The 24,831-nt window shown below is 41.8% G+C and overlaps 1 protein-coding gene across 5 annotated transcripts in view; it reads right to left on the reverse strand.

Moving 5' to 3' along the window:
• The window catches only part of LOC130197819 (microtubule cross-linking factor 1), a 52,118-nt gene that overhangs the window by 14,670 nt on the left and 12,617 nt on the right, over positions 1-24,831 (reverse strand). For 2 of the 5 annotated variants that reach the window (XM_056420734.1, XM_056420738.1), the window contains exons 4-9: positions 13,455-13,514; positions 11,418-12,800; positions 7,202-7,342; positions 5,019-5,114; positions 3,901-4,125; positions 2,925-3,092 (exon numbers count right to left, since the gene is read on the reverse strand). In XM_056420734.1, the coding sequence (XP_056276709.1) occupies positions 2,925-3,092; positions 3,901-4,125; positions 5,019-5,114; positions 7,202-7,342; positions 11,418-12,800; positions 13,455-13,514 (2,073 nt within the window). Of the gene's footprint in view, positions 1-2,924; positions 3,093-3,900; positions 4,126-5,018; positions 5,145-7,201; positions 7,343-11,417; positions 12,801-13,454; positions 13,515-24,831 lie in introns of all 5 variants that reach the window. The other 3 variants (XM_056420735.1, XM_056420737.1, XM_056420736.1) reach the window with 3 other exon arrangements.

A 24,831-nucleotide genomic window follows, 5' to 3' on the forward strand; every position in this document is an offset into this window, starting at 1 on the left:
AAGCTGCAACAAAAAGCTTGTCGAAAGACCGAGTATTTATTCTCGTCTAATTTCAATGCAGGGGGTTTGAGGACGTGAGAAAAGCACGAAGGAGTCTGTGAGTAAAACATCACCGTGAACACGGTATGAGCTCAGGTGTTAAAAGGCCAGTTCATGTCAGTCCTGGATTACCAGGATCAAAAAGGGGAACTCACATGGGCAACTTTCCACGAGGTCAGACAACCTTACTTGTTCTTCTTGTTCTACTTCTGTGTCTCTAAATATGCATCATACGATGCATCTGAACATTTATTCAACTTTCTTTTTTTTTAATCTAAAAAGATAGAAGTTTGATTTTTAAAAGGATTTATATCTAACAGGTCTCCCAGCTAGCAGTTTGATACCAGTAGTGCAGCTTGGTAGCTCGCTACCATGCGGGCAATTTTTTTTATTTTAAGTCAACAGTGGGGAATTTTCTTCTAAATAATCACAGTTATGTTTACATTCAGCGTTTCTAACCAAAATGCAGTTATGTGTATCCTTGAAGTCTAAGAAATGTGTCCAATACATTTCCTTCTTTTTAAATCATTTGCACAATCATCAAAAATAGCTAATCATTGCCACTAACAGCCAAGAGATCATCTGGATACCCTACATTTAAAGACATTCTGTCTAACCATACAAGCCGAGCTCTACTGCAACAGTCTTTTTTTAAAATATACAAACAATACCCCAATGCCATCAGAAGATACTATAGTCAAATTGTTTAGTTTTTCTCCATGGGGATTTTCACCCTCTGCACCTGTTATGGAGCAGCTGTCAGCTCTCAAGATGCAGTGACATGGTATTTATGAATAATTCATATGCATGTCTTCTGATGTGGGAGGGAACCAGACTACGAGGAGGACCCCCAGCATGTGTTTGCAGTGAGGCGACAGCACCGACAGTGTGCTGGCCGGCTACATAACAAATCCTCGCTAAATTGAATGTTGCCAATTGAGAGGGTTGTTCGAAGTACTTCAAGCTAATTTGAGAACTATTATGTTCAGTGAGGTCCTCACTTAAACATTTGGAGTAACACATCGTTTTTTACATTAAATGACATTAAAATTCACAACACTTCTCATCTACAGTATTAACACATACTTAATTTAGCACTTCAACAGTATAAACATTGGCAGCACTAGAGAGGATGAATCTGTCCAAGTCTTCAATGACCTCTCTCTGGCTGAAGATACTATTATCTCACCGTGTGTGCAAATGCTTACTCTAGCAAGTCCCCTTTTCTGCTCTCGTGCATGAAGCTTATTATGGTCTACAGGGCACGCTTATTAAAACTGAAGAAAAAGTAAAGCAAGTGTCAATTCATGTGAAAACACATTTTTCTGATGTGGAAAAATCAAAACACAGTAGAATACTTAGGCTATCTTAATAATGCATTCACCCACAAACAATTATGAGCTTTCTCTGCTGGACAAAGTAGTCGCTGGACCTACTGAACCAAAACACAACATGACAAGGAAAAACCTCCGGCAGCCTGAAGAACAGAAGCTCCTTTTGTCTCCATTGCGTGTAACTGATGAGGGTTCATTTTTGTATGCTCTCAAAAATAATGACTGCCTCTAACTTAGGTAACTAGGCCACATTTCTCATCTGCATACCATGCCAAACTGCTCTAATAAGCAGCTGCCAAACAACGACAATGAACGAGGGAAATGGAAAAGCTCAGCACCAATTTACTTGAGAAAATAGTCTAGAAATACAAAAATGTGTGTACAATCAACATTTGAAATGATGAAGACACTTGTGAATGACTAGGAATTACAACATGTAAACTATAGTCATTTACAGTTATATTGTGCACTATATACACTACCGTTCAAAAGTTTGGGGTCACTTAGAAATGTCTTTATTTTTCAAAGAAAAGCACTGTTTTTTCAATAAAGATAACATTAATTAAAAATACACTCTATACATTGTTAATGTGGTAAATGACTATTCTAGGTGGAAACGTCTGGTTTCTAATGAAATATCTCTATAGGTGTATAGAGGCCCATTTCCATCAACTATCACTCCAGTGTTCTAATGGTACATTGTGTTTGCTAATCGCCTTAGAAGACTAATATCTGATTAGAAAACCCTTGTGCAATTATGTTAGCACAGCTGAAAACAGTTATGCTGGTGATATAAGCTATACAACTGGCCTTCCTTTGAGCTTGAAGTTTGAAGAACAAAATTAATACTTCAAATATTAATCATTATTTTTAACCTTGTCAATGTCTTGACTATATTTTCTATTCAATTTTCAATTCATTTGATAAATAAAAGTGAGTTTTCATGGAAGACACAAAATTGTCTGGATGACCCCAAACTTTTGAACGGTAGTGTATATTTAACTGTGTAATATCTTTTTGTAAATACAGTATAGGATTCTCCCTAGCTACAATTACTTGCATTTGACTTTCTCTTCTTTAATATCGTTCGTATTAATATTTCTGTGTGTAGCATGGAGGGGTTACATGAAATCCTCTAACATGAACATTAAGTTATGAAGCACTCTGGCATGGAAGAATGCACATGCTTTACCTGTATGGTTATAATTCATACAACACGACTATATAAAACAATAATATGTCGTTATAAAAGCATGATGAAACAAAATGTGTTTGACAGAGCAGCAAAAGGTAAATAAAGAGCTGATTTTAAGCTGTTGAAAAGCCATTTAAAAATGCTATGGAGCCTGTTATCTCTGCTGTATTTAATCTTCACCACAGCCTCAGCAGTTTGAAAACTTCTACATCACTACACGGCTGATCAACTGAAAACTGTACTATTGTTAAATAATGCAATGTTCCCTTTAGGTTATATCTTCAAAAAACTCTTCATAATTTTGACTTGATAAAAATGAATCAAAAAACCAGTGGAGGAGTGGTAATTGTGAGTACCTGTCTTTGATGCTGCAGGTGTGGGTCAGGTGAGGCCAGAGGGAGGATGGGGTCGGGGACGTTCACGGGAGTTTGTGGTAAACATAGGGGTCGGTCGTCTCGATCTGACTCCCCCTCCGCCTGCTCCATCATCACTCCCAGCCCTGGGATACTGTCCAACTTCTCAAACTGTAACAGATGATATGGCCATGAAAAGCCTTTGTTTTAATTCATGCACGATGTATTTTTGTACCAACCCATTCTGTTTCAGGCTCACAGTCGCTCGGCTTATTCCAGGATGCAATGGGCAGAGAAACACCTAATTGTCCTCATTTGTTGTGCGCTCAGCACTTCCCAATCACATGCATCTTCACAAACAACCTTCACGTTTAAAATACTTCAGACCTGTGGTAAAACGGGGTGATACACAAATGGTCCTTTTGTTGTTGAAATACAATAAACTTGACTTGCGAGAATCATCTGTTGGGATTCAATGTCAAGTCAAGGGCGAGCGGTAAACTCCCCACAGGGTGCACATGGGCGGCACACTGATGCACCATCTGTAGATATTAGGTTTCACGAGATGCTGCATGAATAAACTGATGCACAAAGAAAATCCAGATAAAAAAAGCTTTAAAAAGACAGAGCCAGTCTTAGACGTGGTGGACCCCTCCGGGGTGAACTTTGCTGCTTAATAAAAAAAAGACAGAGCCAAACTGCTCTGTGGTGTCTGGGGAGCTGCAGTGCAGAACTAGGAATTATTATCATGTGAACATTCACGAAAAACAGCAAAACATGAATCTCATAATTTACGAGTGTAATCAACCGGTAATACAAGAAGATGAGTGGAAAGTGATCGACCGCTGAATTAACAAACTGAACAACGAATGGAGTCGCCGGGCGAACAAATAACCAGACGATCAATCAGTGAGAAAAGATGCTGGGAAACATTTGAAATACCTAAATGTGCCTCCAACCTTTGGAACCTCTGACTCACCTCCGTGTCCCCCGTTTCCTCTCCGGAGTCGTCCGGGCGGCCGAGCCTCCAGTGCATGAGGATCCACCTGAGCTTCATGTAGCAGATGATGGTGTTGCGTCTGAAGAGGCGGACCTCTTGTTGCAGCGCGGCTCTCTCCTGAGGCCAGGGCACTTCATGGGTCTGAAGGCCCTGCAGCTCCAGACCTCCACGTTGGGCCTCCAGACGCAGGCGCTCGTCGTCCTGCTGCCGAAGGGACCAGAAGAAAGAAGCGCTTCACATTGAGAATAAAGGTTTCATTCAAAACTTTCATAAAACTCAGATAATAATGGGAAATGAGTGACACAAGCATCAAGTAATTTATATCCATAACATGGATATGCAACCTCATACAATGTTTCAGTAGGTCTATTGGTTAAATAATAATTATAATGTATGATAATTGTTCGTCAGGAAATAGTATTTTTTTGTCCAACCCCCCAAAAAAAATGTAAGAGGAAGAACAAGGTGCTGAGAACTTCAGCTCCTTTAAATCCAGATTGAAGACTTCTTTGTTTGCTGTTGCCTTTAATTAAACAAGATTCAAGGATATCAACCAACTTCTGCATCTCATTGTATTTCTCTAACTGCACTGCAACTTTTATTCTATTTCTTGCTTTTTAGCTGTTTTTAAAGTTTCAATGAAGGTTCTTAATGGTTTTTAAATCTTGTTTCTATTATTTTTTGATGCTTTTAATGGTTTTATGTCAAGCACTTTCAATTGCCTTGTTGAAATGTGTTATACGAACAAACTTGCCTTCCTTATGATTTTGCGTTCTTAAAATAACAAAACGTTTGCACACCTATACTTCTACATACCATTCATTTTCTTTTTTTCAACTTTGATTAAAAGGATATTTTTTAAGTACAAAAGAGGGACTTTGTGTAAATTGCATGTGACATAATGAAGAGAGTGTAACATCCATCTGACATCCAAGTCTAAAACCAAATGCAGGCATGGATATTAAAGCAATACTTCCTTTCCTCCCCACTGGAGACACTAAATTAAAATCATGTGTAAACTCAGATAGCAGAACAAGTGACGTGTGACCCCGGAGCGCTCGCGCTCAAACGCAGCGTGACGGCCTGCATTGCTGTACCTGAGGAAGAGGACCGACGGCCTCCTGTTCCTCCGCTCTCAGCCTCTGCTCATGATCCAGATGAAGCTGGATGTCAGAAGCAGGCGTGTCCCGGATCTGAACCCACAACAGCACAGCACACAGTAACTTTAAAAACACTTTGGAGAAATGACATCACATATCGAGATCTCACGATGGTTCTGCTTGCCTCTCGGTAAGGCTGCGTTTGATAGTCAAACCGATTTATACGTTTTTGTGTATGAGCTGATGACGCTTGATTATATTGGTTCTCTAGGATTTCTAAAACTCACTGAGCAACACTGAAAAACCTCAAATGAGTTGGAAACCCACCATTATACCTTCTTCTACAGCATCCCAGAAAGTGATTATAATTTAATGCTGCACATTTTCAATCTGGACTTAAAAAATGTCTTCATCTAGCAACTTTAAAGCTTTTTGATCAAACCTCAAATGAAAGTATATAAATCTCAAAGGAGTATAGTTTGACACTTTTGAAAAGGGTCGATCTATGTCGTTCTCATGTGTCTCTGCTAACGGGCGGGCAGTTAGCTTAGCGAAGCAAGACACTTTGATTCAAAACAAAAATCTGTCTAGCAGCACCTCTCAAGTAAAAAAGACTTCTTAACTGGAGACACCAGGAAGTCACACAAGGAAATAGTTCGACACAACCCCCCCACCGCCCGTTACTAAACCTCGTGACCTCCCGACAGGTGAATAAATGCTCATAGGGAAATGAGATGCTTATGTTTATGGTTTTGAATGTAATGATTCTTCAACTCCTTTACAAGACTTCCCCGTCTGTCCTCTTAAGAAGAAAAAACAGTGCAGACTTTGACAATTTGTTTTCCTAAGTGCTTTTTTTCCTCCGATCCGAGTGGGGCGTTTACTGTACTCTCCAACAGTAAGTTGAGCTGGTCAGTGTGTACTGACCCTGGATGACCCCGTCACCCCCATGTCAAATGCAAATCACACCGGCCGACAGTGCGGCGCTATTCCTGCCAGACTTAAACCGCTCTCACCTTCATTCATTCCGCCTCACAGATTACACTGCGGCAGAAAGCAAAGGGAAGAACTGTAACTGTTACAGTAACATCGGCGCTGCCAGGACTCTGCATTGCGTAACAGCGGGGACATTTGTCAATCAACGCAAGCATGAGGCAGCGAATTATGAATCCCAGCGTCGAGCCGGTTTATTGAAAAGTCGAGTCACTGAAGGGTTTAACAGATCGGAGGCGAAGTAACGCCTCCACTTGACTCTTTGATGTAGTGTGTCCCGTGACTCTTCTGTGTAAACTGCATACATTTAATCTGCTGAGCCATGAAGCTGGTGGTGATGAAGCGATGCCAGAGGGCTTCACGACAGAGTGCAGACTCAGCCGTGATACACTGAGTGCATTCATACGCCGAACAAGTCGATATACTGTCTCACACGGTTATAGAGGGCAACAAAGCTGTCGACCAGCAGATATATATCTATATTTTTTTAAAGCACAACATGCAATCGAAAAACACATGGAGGAAGAAATGCACTATAATTTAAGTACGCCTCTGGAGTGCTACCTGCCTTGTATGTGTTTCTTTAAAACCTTTCACAAAATATGTCCAGGGGAATGTTGGTAGGGATTTGAGGAGGCTCCTAATGAGACACACATCATCTTCAGAAATCAGAATGTACTTTAAATGTAGATCCATAGAAGAAAAGTAGAAATGCTTTTTAATCTTTGGTGAAGTAATCAGATATTTTCCAGTTTTTAACTGCTTCTCAGACTAGCAGATATTCCCAAAACAAACCCCAAAATAATGTATTTACCGTATAATAATCTTCATTCTGCAGCAATATATCCAATATTTTTATTGTAGGTGTGTCCATGATGTGACAGTTTTCAAAATGCATTTAGTTAAAGCTTGATTAGATTATTTTCCTTCATATATTTGCTTGTTGTATAAAACATTTAATTAAAGAAAAAATAACATGCTTTCGGGGCGTCTCCAGGCTCTGCCAGAGCTGTATTGCACAACATTTCACCGCTGGAAAGAAAGGACTTGTTCCTCCACAGAGAAGAAACCATTTGTGTTTGAGTCACTCGAAATGATAACAAAGATAGAGTCAATGTTTGTGTGGAGCCAGTGTCAACTCAGTCCCACAGGTGTAAAGGGAGATGGAGGAGGGAGGAGGCACTGACCTCTGCCCTTAAAGCCAGGGGCCTGTGGTACCTAGTGAGTCCCGTGGCTCCCCTGCTCTGGGCCGGGCCCCAACCCTGGCTCTGGGGCTCCACGCCTCGCTCCTGTCCTAGACGCCACTCCAGCTCCTCCCTCTGACCGGACTGTGAGTGACGTGGGGTAGGGAAGGGGAAGGAAGGGGGTGGAAAGTGGGTGTGGGGGGTTAGAGGGATGGGGGGGGGGGGACAGGTGCAGGATCCGGGGGGAGCAGGTAGTGGTGGCAACAGGGGAGATGTGTGAGGTGGATTGTGGACAAAACAGACAGGAGGCAACAAACGGGCCGACGGGAGGATAAACAAAACAAAAAAGAGAAAAATGGGTAAAGTATATAAGCGGAATGGGGAAAATGATATGACTACACGGCGCGGAGAAACACAAACGGACTAGAGTACGAAGAAAAGCGCAAAGAGAAAGACCAACTTAAAGATGACGGCGAACGATAGAGAAGAGAAGAGAACAAGAATGAGGATGAACAAAATGATGGGCTGAAACATCTGGCGGGAACACAAAGAGGAACAAAGGGAGGTAATCGGGGGGGTTGGGGGGAAGAATGCAAAACACTTGTTATGAAGCGCATGCAATGAGGGATACATGAGTCCAAACCAACGGCGGAGAGATACCACGGCAAACTGCAGAGCGAGAGCTAGCAGGCTTAAGGTGTCCAGCACATGCCTGTGCACAGCCGCGTGTGTGGAAGAAGCAGTCGGCTAAGGGAAGTTGCATCTTGAGCACATTGAGCACAGCATTTAAAATACACACTGGAGATATCTGAGGCCTAAGTCAAGGTTTAAGACCGGGCCATTCTCGATTTTGTATTTGTCTTATTTAGCAGGAACTTGACGCTGCTGTGCCAAATAGCGATCCACTTAAGTGTGCAGCATTCAGACATATTCGCTCAATTATGACTTCCACCTCTTTAAACTATGATCACGTATTCATAATTTGTTTATCTCATTATTATCTAGGAAGATATTAGATAATTACTTTCACAATATATTAATAGTATAATAAAATAATGAAAAATAAAGTGAAATTAATTAATCCCAAACCCTAAATCTTGTAAAAAGTAGAGACGATTCTTTGGTTTCCTCACGATCAGCGTCTTTTAATTATGCGATGAGTTTTCCAACACTAATAAAGTCTTGAATGCAAGTTAAACAGATTTGACTTAAGAGAAACTCATCATCTCATATCTATACTTGTATCATTGTCTGGTAAAGATCTCAGAATTAAAAGATACTAATTTTACCTGATGATCTGGGCACTGAACCGAATAACGATTGCAACTGCAGGATACTCTGGTTAGCTCAAGATCCACAGCTTATAATTGCGAGATAAGAAAGTCATACTTACAAGAAATCTTTGAGAATTTTTTTTGAAAACATCTCAATTTATTTTCTCTCGTTAATCTTCTGTACATATTACAATCTGTTCATGGGATAAATTGACCTCCTCTATCTTTGCTCTTCATCCACTACACTGTAAACTGCTCTACAGCTCTGTTTTATCTTCAATGGGCCGATTGCTTTGACCAAGTGGGAGTTGTTAGTACGGTGGTTAGCTTCGACCAAACCACCCAGCTTCATCCAGACTAGCCAGAGAGCCGAACAGGCAAAGGACCAAAGCAGAAACGAATCATTGGACGGAGTCAATATGGAGAAGGCTTCACTCTGTTATCGCTACAAAGCGGATTGGTTTCTTGAGACATTTGTTTTATTCCAATATGACAGCCTGGCTGATTGGAAACACCCAAGATGTCTGCCTGATGATGCAGCACAGAGACACTGAACCTACGTTGGAAGAGTACACAGTGTGTTGATATGTTGACTTCCACTAAGCTGCAAAAAAACAAGAACAGAAAGCAGGATGACAGCCAGCGAGGTTCTTCCACAGGCAACTCGCACTGCAGCGCCATGCAACTCTTTTTTTTTTTTCTTCAACAGAGGTTATTTGAGAGTGCACACATTTTTATGGTTCGTCTCCTTGGCAACACCGTGGAGTAACCAATCCCACGTGTGCGTGTGTGTGTGATAATCTGTGGTGCAAACCATTTGTGCGTCATAATGAGTCACACTAATGATAGCATGGTGGAGCGAGGCTGTGGAGAGAACAAATACCTAACTTCATCATGCATGCAATAGTTCACTATGTCAGGAGAAGCTTTAAATTAAGCCAAATAAAAGAAGCTGCCATAACTTCTTTGGTACTCCATTCATATCAAGTACCCTCTCAAGTACCCTCTCAAGCACCCTCTCAAGCACCCTCCTAAGCACCCTCCCATATGCCCTGGCGGACTGGAAGCAGGGCAGCTGCAGACAGTGAGTGCAGGGAAAAGGAGGCAGGCGGGGCTGCTGGCTATGAGGATGTGCATGGAGATACAGATGTGAATGTGGCAGCAGCGGAAAGCGATGGTGGTTCGGAGGAGGGACGGCGGTAATGCCAGTGTGGTCGAGCTGGGTGGCTCATGTCGGAGCGGGGGCGCTGCTAATTCTCCCTGTTCTGGCACTGCACGTCTCAAGAGTCTCTCAATTGGGGCTTTAAATGAAAGGTTCGGATGTTTCAAGTCTATCAAACCTCATCAGACTCATGATGCTGTCATCCCATTTCACTTTCTCTCTAATCAAATTCTCTCTCTAATCCAACGCTTGGTGAATTTTGGCTTCACAGTGAGAGGAAAAGCCAACAAATGAGAATCAAAAAGCGTCATCGTACAAGCCAGATAGGCCTATCTCTGTGGTGACGACTCTGATAACTCCTGTTTAAAACCCAAACAATGAATCATGAGGCCCACATTTTACGGTCAGTATTCATGCTGAACATCCAGAGAAAGCTTCTGTTCCACGGGAGGAGTCTGCCCTCCCTAATTCCTTGCTTTAGGACACCGGGGTTCCCATTTGACAAGCGACATCTCTGGACAGGAAGCAATGGGGAACAAAATCCACAGTTCTCACTCGGTACAAAAAGACATTCTTAAGTTTATCCAGGTTGGATGTGAGCCTAAGTCAGCCAGATGAAGTCAGACATCTTTGAAAGCCTAATAGGCTCCTAGCTTCATCTGACATTAAAATAGTTCTCCTGTAACATAACATTGCGATAAAAGGTAAATAAAAAAATAAAAAAACAGAAGAGATCCCTCATCTTTTTTTAAATTCTATACGTTCTTCCTCCACCTGGCGCCTACATTACCAACAAAGCAACTTAAGCGTTAGCTCGTAGCGGCTAGTGTCGTCTCGAGCCTGAAGCAGAGATAAGGAGCGACAGAGATCTGGTCCTCTCACTTCTTTCTATCTCCACACCAAGACATTTTCTAACTTGTAGTCTTCTGCACCAACCAAGCTCACCAGACTTCACACAGCTCCCCCTGGAGACACGCACATCTTTATACAACTTGTTTTCCCATATGCAGTCGTACCCCTTAACACCTGCAAATACAGTCTGATGAGCTTTTTTTGCACGGAACGAAGTTTGTGGGTTTTCACTCTACCGACCTATAACTCGTAACATTCATACTGGCATATACATATTGTAATAAAATAGACTTGAAAGAATCCGAACCTACCCTAAAAGCTATGTTGGCCTACAACTTAATGAGGTTCCCATTGACAGGCATGGCTGTGGATAGTTTGTCCTGCTAAAGATGTATGGCACTGCCACTCTCTTTAATTAGAGCCGTGCTATTGCACACAGTGCTGACTGAGGATCTCATTTTGTTTATTTTGGCCTTGAATGGTGGACTAATGACTAATGACTGCACACTTAGGACCATTCAAATGAAACCTAAATGAATTCTCACATTTCTTGTGGATGTCTGCTATTTGACAGTATTTTGCAGACTAATATAGACTATATATATATATATATATATACACACTATAAATACGATATATATATAATATTGTCTCATCTCCATGATATTGTTTGGAAGTGGGTTGCTTTTGAGGTTGGATGCAAACCAATGTTTGTCTTCAAGATTTTAAAAGGAAGATGTTTGCATAATATACAATACTGACCTTTTCCTCATTATCGCTAACAGGCCTTGTCCTTAATTATTGATATATTGTCATTTCTCTTTATGCAAAAGAACCAAGCAGCCACGGAAAGAAAATCTCGTAACGTACTGAGGGATGTCACATTTAAAACAGCAATAAAAGCCACAAGAAGTCGACCCCTTGAACTTACCTGGAAGTCTGTAACCAGGTCTCTTCCAAAGGTGCCAATGGGAGAGTCACGGGACATGGAGGTGACTGTGGACAGGAAGCTGCTGGACTCTGTGAGGTTTGGCATGGGTGACAGATCGTCTGTCCTTTCTCTCAGCACCTCCCCCACATAGTCCAGCTTCTCCATGAAGATGTGTAGCTCAGTGCGGAAAGCCTTCATGCGAGTGTTGATGGTGTCCAGGCCTTGGGTGTCTGGTTTGGATCCAGACGCCTCCCCTCCTTCCAGACTCTCTCCTGTCGTCACCTGCAGCCGGCCCTCAAAGATCAGACTGTCTGTGTCTGTGATCAGACGGTCCACCGTCTTCCCAAGCCTATCCGCCTCACGTTTCACGTTGGTGAAGGACTCGCGTTCTTCTCTCCTGCGGCTGGCCAGTTCATTGGCGCTGAGCTCGCTGCCATCGGAGGGTTTGATGCTTCCGAACCCTGAGGTGGTTGCGGTTTTCTCAAACAGATCTTCGGAGTCACTCTCGCCGCCAATGGGCCCCTCTCTCTTGGGGTGGAGGAGAAGAAGACGCCCTGCCTCCTCTTCCTCTGCTGCTTCTCGGCGGCCTGCGTCGCTCTCGGCGTCGCTGTCTCGAGGGCTGCCGGTGCGCAGGCCCAGATGTGCAGCCAGGTCACAGCGCTGGACATTGGACACAAGGACTCTGTTTTCGTACTGCAGCTTCATCACTTTTCCACTCAGCTCATTGATCTGCATTCTGGCTGATTTAAGTTCCTCCATCATCATTCCACCGCTGGAGCTGTTGCCGTTCCCCCCATTACCAGGTTTAAATAAGCCTCCCTCACTTCCCTCCTCGCCAACAGAGCTGCTGCTGGGGCCGAACTTGAAGTGATTAAGTTCAGATGTCAGCTGCCTGTTGTGGTCCTCGATCTCCGAGATGGAGCGGCGCAGCAGCTCAGCCTCCTCCTCCACGAATTGCAGATGGCGCCGTAGCTCACTTGCCGAATCCAGCGCGTCGCCGCCGTACGGCGACGAGGGCATGCTGGAGAACGGTTCCCGCCCAAAGCAGTCTCTTTCATACTGACAGCGGATGTCTTCGTTTTCTGCCCGCAGGCTGCGGTTCTCCACTTCCAGCTCCACAATCTTTCGGCCCAGGATGTTCGCCTCTTCCTCCACCAGCTTGAGCCGTAAACGCAGCTCAGCCTCTCGAGTGGTGTGAGGACCCCCACCAGGGCACTCGGCCAGAGAAAAGGGACTGTCCAGGTCCCCGTAAACCGACTTGTACTTCTGCAGCTCCTGCTCCAGTTCGTCCTTCTCTCGACCGAGCTTCGCCATCTTTTTTCTCATCAGGCCAGACTCTTCTTTGGCAAACTGCAGCTGGCACCTGAGGTCTGCACTGTCCTCCTAGCAGGGTGATAGGGGCGAGGATGTCACAATTTAAAGAATTGAAGGGATAACATTGGTCATACTTTATACTTTTCTCATTGTTGCACTGTAAAGGAATAACTAGTGCATTTGTTGGGGACTATTTTCAGCAGTGGATTAATCTGCATGTGATGCTCTGTTGAATTTTTAGCAAAACGGTTTATCTGAGATTGTGTAAAAATACAGTAAACCAGAGTTTTCATAGTAATGGAACGTGTAACCTGCACAACAGTGTGGTATATATATATACAGGACTGTCTCAGAAAATTAGAATATTGTGATAAAGTTCTTTATTTTCTGTAATGCAATTAAAAAAACAAAAATGTCATGCATTCTGGATTCATTACAAATCAACTGAAATATTGCAAGCCTTTTATTCTTTTAATATTTAATATTTTTTTAATTGCATTACAGAAAATAAAGAACTTTATCACAATATTCTAATTTTCTGAGACAGTCCTGTATATGTCTATAGGTTTAGCTACACAGCCAGCACTTATTATTATTGTTGTTTTTTTAGGATTTGTTGACACTAAGAACAATATAGAGTACCAACAAAGGTATACTTTTGTATGCCTGTAGCAAAGGCATAAAAGGAAATGGCATGAATAATATTTTGAAAATAATTCTTACCTGAATCACAGACTTCTTGTCTTTAAATGTTTCCCTGCTTCCTCGTCTCCTCAGTGCAGTCTGTAAAAGAACAAGGAAGAAGGTTGTAAAACATGTTATCATGTCCAACATTATTTTAATATTATCCAGCATTCAGTGGTGCTGCGAGAGGGAAACAGAAAATAATATAAACCAGCACAGCGATAAAAGCAATATATGAGGCTTTGTGAATTCAACAGTGAGCACCTCTGCAATTTTAAGATCCCATTTTTATTTCTATAGATCCCAATGCCAGTGTTTATACAGCCCAATAACTCGCAAACACAATCATGATGATGGTCCAATGAACTGGAACAAATATGTTTGCTAACATTTCCACCAACTCCCCTAATATGAAGCAGACTCTGCAAAAAGCCAGAAGAACATTAATCTACGTGGATATCTTGCATAACATTTCCATCATCAGGTCAAAGCTAAGTCTAATAAGGAAGTATTCACTCTCCTGCAGGCGGAAGATCACATGACATAATTACTGTCTGCCTGTAGTAATGGCAATAGCAGATATCAAAGGCCAACATCTGGTTACCATGTCAGTTCTACTGCGAGTGGATGGACACTATGTGTGATTTATGTGATGTTGTAAAGTAAACTGTGAGCCATAAAATTGAGCTCAGCATAAAGATCAGAAGTACCTCAGAGAGCAGATAAGGAGGATGTTCTGTCATGTCTTTTTTTGTGTCTGTATGATGCACCAGGGTGCTTTAGATCCCATTGAGAGCTCAGGGTGACACCCGTCTTAACCCGGCTCAGATTCAGTGACACGTGGTGCTTCCACAGCGCTCTAGGGGAAAGCATCTGCTCGTCCAGGGTGCAAATCTGTCCTGTAGCTAATTCTGTACGAGGCCCCGCACGCAAAGACCGGCTAACACAGGGTCCTCTGCACGGCAGCTTAGTCTTAGCGACTAATAAAATCATTCAATTTGATCAACTCTGTGCACTTTCTCTCACCACCGGCTGCAGCTTCATAAGACAGCGACAAGATGAGATAAAGGAATAGATAGTGTGCATGACAACATATTGCCACTAAAACTTAACTCATCACAAGGGTTATTTGGGAGTTTTTCCTGATCCGATGCAAGGTTTTGGGGCAGGGATGTCTATGTGTACAGATTGTAAAGCACTCCGAGACAAATTTGTAATTTGTGAAATTGGGCGATACAAATAAACTGAATTGAATTGAATTGAATCCATTACGGGGTTTGTTTGTAGGTGAGGAACTGATTCTGGTGATCACTAGCATCACTCAAGAGAACACATTCAACAGATGAGTGAAAGAACATCGTGCAGTAGGAAGCTCTCACACACACGACACATGCTGCTGCCACCATCACACAACATCGTCTTGGTCAAACTGGTGCATTCACGGGAATATTGTGTACTCTGACACGCCTGTTTGCGTAAGTCTTTGTGCTGGATGCCATCGTACTTGCATCACCCCAAAAAATCCCAATGTGGAGAGGAACATATTTTGTGGGTGGAGAATGGGAACACGGCGAGTGTATTTTCAGCAGCATCTGTACTCAACAGCTTGGCCTATTTATGATTTTGCTCGAAGAAAGTAACACGGTGCAGAGCACGCCGTCTGGCTCTGGTGATGGGAGTAAACAATAAGTGTGGTGTGACCAGCGGAGGGTTGGCGGGGGAGCACAAAAGGAGCTGCGACAGGCCGCTGGATGCGGATAAACTCCTTCTCAGCCCTGATGGAAAAGCCTAAGACTCCAGCACAACAGAATAAATATTGCTCACCCGACGGGAGGGCTCAGAGATAAATCTCTATGAAATGTTTAGAGGCAGATTATATTCGTGAGATCTGGATGAATGGGCACTCAATCTGGGCTGTAATCCGTTTAAATAAATTAATTATTGCTGCACGCACACTTGAATGAATGGGGCATAAGTGTCACATCTCCCTGAATTAAATGTTTTCTCCATCCCAGAAAACATTGACACACAAGCTCTATTTTGTTTAAGCTTCCAATACACCATGATTTACGGCGTTGTGTTATTCTTATAAGGATGCTCAATCTTGGGCTGCAGCACCTGCAGTAAGCCGGTCTAAATATACTGCCTCTGGATGTGCTTCAGCAGCCAAATGTGAACCATGCAACCTATTGGAATTCAATCGGTAGCGTTGAGGTTACTATAAACGGCTATGGCTCATAATGGCTGTGAGATTTCAAAAAGCCCTAAACCAATGAAAGCTAACTGAATTATTGTGATCCAGTAGAGTGCGCTGCTCAGCCGGTGTGCACACGTGTTTCTTCTGCACATGCTGTACAACTGCAGTCATCAGTCTCCCACATGTGGGTGCATGTTTTACTGAGTTTGCAGTCAGTGTGCAGCTCTTTCATCGTCCTGCTGCATGTGTGTGTGTACGAGGCTGAGCTTATACACATCGTCCAGTGTGTGCATTTGTCTGGCAGTAAGACAGGCTGAATGCAGCACTCTCTGAGGTCATTCCAATGTCGGGCCATCCCCAGCGGATGTGAGCTCCTTGTAAACAGACTCTGGCCTCCATATCGTTTCTGCATCTTGACATCGATAGCTGTCCAGAGATAACTCTCCCCCTCTGTGGTGAAGTGGAAATCTTATTGTTAGAACCAAGAACAATTAAGCTTATGCATGCACGAGCAGAGGTGTGGAGAGAATGCCCGGCATAGGACTGCACATCAAACTTCCCACACAACATATTTAAATTAGAAAACGTTGTTTACTTGGAAACATGTCAAATGGGCTTTGGTATAAAGCACCCTGAAATTAGACATTACGTATTGCATATGATCTAAAAGCTCACTATTGGTCATTGTCTTTGGTCATCTGAGGCACCTTTTATCAACTGTATGATGATCTGTATTTCTCAGGAGTTGGAGACTTACACTTAACCTCTATCTTTATCGTCAGTGATGATAGCAGACAATCACACACTGCAAAATGTAATGAAAGTTGACCTCTGCATTTAACCCATCTAAAGCAAAAAAAAGTTTTGCATTCTTAACCCTTGTGTTGCCTTAGGGTCAATTTGACCCGAATCAATATTACACCCTCCTGCCGCCTTAGGGTTAATTCAATGTTTCATGTCGGTGTTCTTTCGGTAGTCAACAAACAAACATAAAGTGCCTCACACTTAAACTTGGAAAACAATATTAATTCTAATAATTTTCTGGAGGTTTTAATTGCTGGCGTCAAATGTAACCCAAAGGGTAAAATATGTTAGTAAATATAAAGGTAACAGGAGGGTGAAACATTGAATCGGGTCAAAATGACCCGAAGGCAACAGGAGGGTTAAAGCACCACCTGTGCTCAAACCTGCAAAGTTGAACAATTAGCAACCAAGCAGCAGCCAACCTTTTTATAATAGTTATGAAAAAAATAATATTTTGTGAATTTAATCATATAAAGTTGCTGGTTTAAAAGGCTGATATGTCAGATCCTTCTTCCAGTCCATAAAGGCAGCATAATATTGATGGAAAGCCATGAACCGCATCACCGCGAAAATCAAATTAACTGATTATTGGATTAAGAATATGTCAGACATATTTCAAGCAAGTTGACCTACACCTTTAATATATCTTGATTACAAAGAAAAGTGACACAATTACAACATAATCTTGAGGGAAATAAAAACAATATAGAACAAAAGATTTAAAGTATATTTGCATAGTACAAAAAAGCTTGTTGCTGATATTATTGGGTGCCCTAGAAACATAAGAAGGCCCTGCAGCAGATTGAGAAAACATATCTTAGGAATCGACACACATAGCGATAGCGACGGATGCGGACATGCATCAGGTTGGACATAATAATGTGCACAATATGCCCGCCTGATTGTGTAGAATGCAATGTTTGTGTATGTATGCGTGTGAGTAGCGGAGGGTCACTCCCATACTGTTCCTCTACACTAAGCCGGGCCTGACCTCCGTCTGAGACCCGACATGCATTTAAGAGCAGCACAATAGAGCTTTTATGGGGCGCGTCACTCGCGCCTTACAAACCTCCCTGAACAACCCGACAGTCGGGCATGCTGCTCGCTGAAAACTCCCCAAAAAGTGCCAACTGGCGCAAACCAAAGACACGAGATTGAGCCAATGTTTAATGAACATAAATAGTGAGATAATCACAGGGAGTATTTTTCTATTAATCCCCATTACCAAACAGAGCAGTGTGGTTGATTCATGCTTGAGTTGAAAGGAAACAACAGGATGTGCTAATTTTCTGCTCATAATAATTAGCAATGTTCTTGATTAGAGGATAAGGACTAAACTATTGAGTAAAAAAGTGAATCAGGTTTGTGATTAGTCATTGTTTGTGTGTGTAGGTGTCTGTCTTTTTGCGTGCGTTTGTGTTTGTGTGTGTCTATGTGTGTGCGTGCGTGTGTGTGTGTGTGCGTTGCATGCATGATAAATTAACTTGCAGGCAAACTGGTTTTCAAATGCCTCGAGTGCAAAGAGCTGAATCAGCAGTGAGGAGGAGGCAGGAGGGAAGCAAGACTACACTTCATCGAGTACTCTCATTATTAGGTTCAACCTCTCTGAAATGTATAATTACAACCAGTTCCACCTCAAGGTCCCTTCATGACACTCATTTTAGCTGACGCTCTGCCCAATGTGTGTTCCACTAAAATAATGTTCATATTCTGCAAATTAGCAAAGTGAAAAACGCTGAGGAAAGAAACAGCTAGTGCTGTGTCACAGTGCTTTGGTCATATATGCGGGACTCTTTCATGAGCAGCAGCAGAAAAGGGGGATTAAATAAAGCAAAGAGAGAGGCAGTGAAGAGTCTGTGTTATCTATGTGGAGATAGCAGCATATTAGACCAGGTGGATACAGATAAGAGGGAGTGCATATAGAGCCCTCGTGTATCAGCCTCAAGAGTGTGTGACCTACACACAACACACAACGAAAAGGTGTGACTTTATATGTGCCACTTCTTTATATTGTTTGGTTGATTATTGTCTTTGGTTATGAGTCCTTTTAATTAAGCTTTATGTACTTGAAAACTCTTGTCACATTACTCAATAAGCTGATTTTTCCTCCTCGGGGAGATAAAAGTCAGAAAATAAGTTGTATCAGAAGCCAGTTCTGTCTTCTTTCCGATGTAGACCTTTGTCTATAATATATAAAAAATTAACAAACCAAGTACAATCGCTTTCGAACTCCTAATAATTAACAATTAATACGTCTCCACTGGCTGCAGTCAGAAGCTCCACTGGTCGGTTGCCTTGTGAACAAGAAAAGTAGTAAAGCAGGAAATCTTCTCTCAGTAATTAATGTGGCAGCCCATCTCTGGTTGCCATGGTAATGGACGGTTTAAGGCAAATTGAAAATGTGACCTGAGATTCGACGGAGCGAGACGAGGAGTGAGGGCTTATTTAACACAGATAATTAGTATATTGATTCAGCGTTGTGGATACAGTTACATTTGAAATAGTACAATTACATTAACATTACTTTGATTAACAGATGTCTGTCAAGTGGAAGAAAAAAAAAACACGACAAATAAGTAATTTCACAACAATAAAAAGTGATCGGCACAGTTTTTACCACTTCATAAATCACAATTAATGGTTCACTCACTGTCAAGATTTCCATTTTCGCATTGATTACAATGAGTCGTTTTTCAGACTGTTTTATTTCAGGTGTAGACGAAGGCAGGCCACTCATTTAAAGCTGGCAACAGTCAATGTTGCCTGCTGAAATAAAAACGGTCTCTAGCAGATGTTATCAGCTGTAACTAGCTAATTAAAATGGATAATTAAAGGGATGGCTGAAAATTCTGTCTCTCGGTTACTTTTTAATGCTTTAACTTTGAGAAGTAAATCACTGCCGATAGGAATATGTCAGAACAGCATCAAGTGGGGAAATCGCATTTTAATTGAATGTCCGGATTTGAATACACGAGGAACACTGGAAGTTACAGAATTATTTAAAAACCTAATTAAAATGTAAAAAAATTATTATAATATGCTAACGGTTATTGATCATATTATTATCTCATGTAATTAAGAAATTTAGTAAAGGAATACTGTGACTTTAAAGAAAAAACGGACAAACAGTGAGCGGCCGTGGCCCTGTCACTCATGTCCCCCCCCCCCCCTCCCACCCCTTGCTCTATGATGAGCCGCTTGGGAGTGGAACAGGGAGACAGGTCACCACCGACTGCTAGAGGCCAGAAGGGGGAAGTGGTGATTGATATTTCTGTTATAAAAGGGACGTGAGGAGACAGTCAGATGGATGAACAGACCTTGGAGAACAAGACCATTTTGAGACAAGAAGTATTTCCAATCAGCTCTTATCGTCTTTGTTAAAAGTCTTCACCTCTAAGTCTCAAGCGACATGTTGTATCTCACTCGTTTGATCTGTTCAGAATATAAAAATGTAAAAACAATTTGCTGGAGCAATTTCTTGGTGAACAGACTTCCCTAAGTCTCAGTCCCAGTGGGGTTTTGGAGACAACCATTCATCGAGAAATAGTTCCACTGGGTGATGCGAGGCAGACTTAGGAGAAAGCCTGGAAAGCTGTTTATCCCCATTTCCAGTTCTGAGAGTGATATTGATCATATTATCTAACTCTCAGCAAAAAAGCAAATGAGTATTTTGTCAAACGTCTTCTTCAAAAGACAGAGGATAACCAAAGTGAAAGTGTGGCAGCAATAGCCGAAGATCACCTCTAAACCCAGGATATATAAATGAGGAGCAGCCATGTCCCCGTGCACGGGTATCACATAGCCCCTGGTAAAGCCAGGAGACTGGAGGGGCAGATCCCAGGTGGGAATGTGTGCAACTATGAATGAAGTGCAGGACGGAGGTCGAGAGGAAGATGAAGACTCAGCAGAATGTCTCCCGAGGGAGACGCAGGTGACAAAAGAAAAATCTGAAAGGCATTCACTCCCCTGCTCTGTGTGGTGGCCATCTAGAGCACCTCTAATCTAAAAAGCATGCTCTCCCAACAACAACTCACACCCCTGACTCTAAGTGGACGCAATAAACAAAATCCAATGTGTCACAAGAGTCATCCTGTTTGTGGAGCAACACTAAAAGCTATAAATGACACTGTGGCTGCGACAGGCCAGGAGGAGGGAAAGAGCTGCCATGTTGTCTGCCTGCTGCAGGTCCGGCGCAGAGTATTCTGGGACGGCAGAAGACTGGCAACGTGCCAGAGGTGTGTCATGTGCAGAGATAGAGCCATGTGGCGAATGCTGCTCTGCTCTCATCATGATGTACAGCGGAGACAGATACGATCGGAAAGAAGCACTTGGCGGGAGCCTCCGGGCTAAATAATGCTGACAAATCACAAGTGGAAAGAGACACTACATTTCCCATGCTGTCCTTGTCAGAGCAAATATCACCGACTAAGACATTATGGAACATGTCTTAAACCAGTTGGTGCAGCTGAGGTGAAGCATGCTTCTTTCAAAGGAGACTTAAAGGATAAAGCCGGTGTTATTCTATCTTTAAATGCATTTATTATAAGCGACTCATGAGTGTCATCGTTGCTAAGAACGGATCCCATGAAAGGGCCATCAACCAACAATTGATTTATTCTACTACTTATGTGTTAGAGCTGACACATTTGCACTATCATTTTAAAGCGTCACTCATAAATGAAATAATAGATCATTATGATAGAATCCGAGTGATTTGCTGGCAGCAACTAGATCGTCGGCTTTGGCCTCGATAGACTTTTGGACATTTCAAGACGATAATCTCAAACCGGAGTCCTTTTGACTTCACGTCTCATGGGGTCATCGGACCCTATGAGACGGCATAGATCCTATCTGCCTGATGGATCATCGAGGTCTGGGTCGTGGAATTCCTGCTACCGACGACGCCACTGCCCTGTTGAGACACCACCCACTTCTCCTCCCCACCGCCATCTGCCTGATGGATCGTGGAGGTCTCCATTGTGGAATATGCCTACTATGAACTATTCACACACTCTGTCATATTCATTGAATGTATTTTAACTCTAAATCTGTCCTTCTGTACACATTACATCTATTGCATCTGTCCATCCTGGAGAGGGATCCTCCTCTGTTGCTCTCCTGAAGGTTTCTTCCCTTTTTTCCCCCTGAAGGGTTATTTGGGAGTTTTTCCTGATCCGATGTGATGTTTTGGGGCAGGGATGTCTTTGTGTACAGATTGTAAAGCACTCCGAGACAAATTTGTAATTTGTGAAATTGGGCTATACAAATAAACTGAAATGAATTGAAAGATCTTGACCTCCGTGTTGTCCTCTTTTGATTTGTTTGTATTTCTCTGGAACTCGACATCATCGCAAATGAGGAAAACCTCAATGCTTTTTCAAGGCTTGAATAAAGCTTTGAATGAATGCACATGGTGTGTGGGGTGCAGTTAGAAAGTGAGCAAACATAAGTGACAGTTTTGAAGACGCTGTTAGAGAATATGAGAAGCAGATGCTTACCGGTGGTCATACAAACACTGTAGATCACATAGAAATAGAAAATATATTGATAGAAATCAGAAATATATCAGACTAGTGAATTTACTGGTTCAAATCTCATTCCAGTGTAACAATGGAAAACACGATAAGCCTCAGCCTTAATCTATACAGCTTATTATCCTTCAGCCCCTGATCAGCATCTAGTGAGGGACTGCGGCCCTTTCTAAGATCATCTACTATTCATAATTAGCGTGAGCCGAGTTGTTTTTCAAGAGTCTGGAGTCTTAAGTGATTGTGAGGTATGCATCTTTGTAATGAGGCACAGATAAATGAATCCTCACACTTGTATGATCGCAAACTTCTATCATTCCATCTGGACTCTGTAGAGGTGGCCTGGACCTTCCCTCCGGGCTGCTGCCATGTTTCTTCTGTTTACTCATGGGAAGCAGACAACAGAGCGTTATTCTCCTCTGTGACGGGAGCTTGGATGGGAGGAGGGTGGGATGAGGGTGACAGGGGGTGGTGAGTGGATGGAGCCGTCCAGCTGGTTGATAATGAGATTGTCCTCACCCCCACGCCACTTTCCGCCTCCCAGTACTTCACCGTCCCCTTGAGCGTGTCAAAAGGTTCACAATAGGTTGGTAATAATAGAGAGGGGCCCTGGCCTTGGCACACATGCTGTCTTTTGTGAGTTGCAAACGGTAGGAGGGGAGCCAATAAGGGATTTGAAATAAAACGCCATTACCAAAGCCCAGAGGACCACCGAGCCGCCTCAGCACGTTGTAAACGATAACGAACGCCGAGCTCAGGTGGCAGCGGAGACCCGCACTAATCTAGAGGGTCACTGCCTGGACCAGAGGGCGGGCCGGTTCATAGCGGGTGTGTCCTGAGTGGAGTTCCTGAAGAGGTGGAGGTTTTCCTCCCAACGCTGTACTGCATTTTCTGCCTTTCTGCTTAAATCCTTATGAGTTACCGGCGTAAAACTAATTGCAGCATTAGTTGCTGAAAAAATAAAGATCCATCTAACATCAAAAGATGGTTCACAGATTTTATCAGATCAAAATGTTTCCATAACTTAATATTTTAAAACCTCTGAACAGATTTATTAGAATTTGAATTTATGTTCTTGCATTATGCTAATGTTCATTTTGTAGGTGAGTTGGATGTCCTCTATTATGTTCTGTAGTTTTATTTGCTATATGCTTCTCGATAGAATTTTTTTAATACTTGAGAAGTAATATAAATAACATTTTATCTTACTTTTGCAAATATTTTTTGTTTGTTCCATCCCCTCTCCATTTTCCTGGGTTTCTTATTAGACACAAATCCTGTTGAAAGCAATATAAATTATATACAATTGAAAAACTGGTGATAGCAAGCAAGAATCAGGACACAGCTAATGTTTAAAATTGAGTTTGAGTTGTTTTACATGTCTGCATTATGCAAAACCTGTACATTTAAATATACACACACACACATATATACAGGACTGTCTCAGAAAATTAGAATATTGTGATAAAGTTCTTTATTTTCTGTAATGCAATTAAAAAAACAAAAATGTCATGCATTCTGGATTCATTACAAATCAACTGAAATATTGCAAGCCTTTTATTCTTTTAATATTGCTGATTATGGCTTACAGCTTAAGAAAACTCAAATATCCTATCTCTAAATATTAGAATATCATGAAAAAGTATACTAGTAGGGTATTAAACAAATCACTTGAATCGTCTAATTAACTCGAAACACCTGGAAACACATTTTCAAATGTTTGATTTTGTTTTGCTGTTATAAATCTTTTTTTTTACTTGGTCTGAGGAAATATTCAAATTTTATGAGATAGGATTTTAGAGTTTTCTTAAGCTGTAAGCCATAATCAGCAATATTAAAAGAATAAAAGGCTTGCAATATTTCAGTTGATTTGTAATGAATCCAGAATGCATGACATTTTTGTTTTTTTAATTGCATTACAGAAAATAAAGAACTTTATCACAATATTCTAATTTTCTGAGACAGTCCTGTATATATATATATATATACACATATATATATTTAGATGAAGCTCTCCTTAGTATCACAATCACACATTCTTATGTGACCCATGAATGATGTTTTAAGTGAGAAGACTTGTATGATAATATAACAGAGACGAGAGATATAGGTGGATGGGGATATTTTCCAAAATAAAAGCAAATAAAATAAGAGCAAGTATAGAGGAGGAAGTGGAGATTTACTAAGATGTTACCGCTTTTGATAAAGTCTGGCCTTTGTCCAAGTTATTATTTAATAATGCCGGCATGCAACATACATCCCAATAGAGTCTGTCTGCATCACCAGTCTTCCACTTCTTCCCGTCTTCTATAATGACCATGCTTCACTTCAAACGAAATCGCGAGTACATATGCTGAAATACATGCTGCTACATCTACTTCTATGGAGAAAAGGCTCAGGGGATTTCCCCCATGCTGCGTCTAAGAGCAGTATATTGCCCAAAATAGAGCACTTTGAACAATATAGAGGGATTCTGCAAGCTTGGCCAAACTCGGCTCTCTGCTTTTTCAGGGACTTTATGTGTTCTTGGATCGTAAGAAAGAAGTCGATTGCATTTCAATTCTAACGTTGGTAGCGTAGATACGTTTCAGTATCACTATGAGAGCAAAACATTTTTTTATATAAATGCAGAATAAGCAGTAATTTCCTTAAAACAAATCAAGTATTGCTCATAAAGCACCAACAGTGTGAGGTGGTGCCTGATTATTCCTATTTGTCAGTAAACAGGACTTATAGCTTCAGCAAAAAATTTCAACAATAAAGTTTTAACATCCCAAAGTACACTACCTGAACCTATGTGACCGAAGGGGATCATTTAGCAGCCGATGGGCCAGATATTTACCTCTGGTGTTGGTAGAGACCAAAACAAAGAGAAAATTGGACTTCT

The sequence above is a fragment of the Pseudoliparis swirei genome, chromosome 8, assembly GCF_029220125.1.
Source record: "Pseudoliparis swirei isolate HS2019 ecotype Mariana Trench chromosome 8, NWPU_hadal_v1, whole genome shotgun sequence".
Classification (NCBI taxonomy): Eukaryota; Metazoa; Chordata; class Actinopteri; order Perciformes; family Liparidae; genus Pseudoliparis; species Pseudoliparis swirei.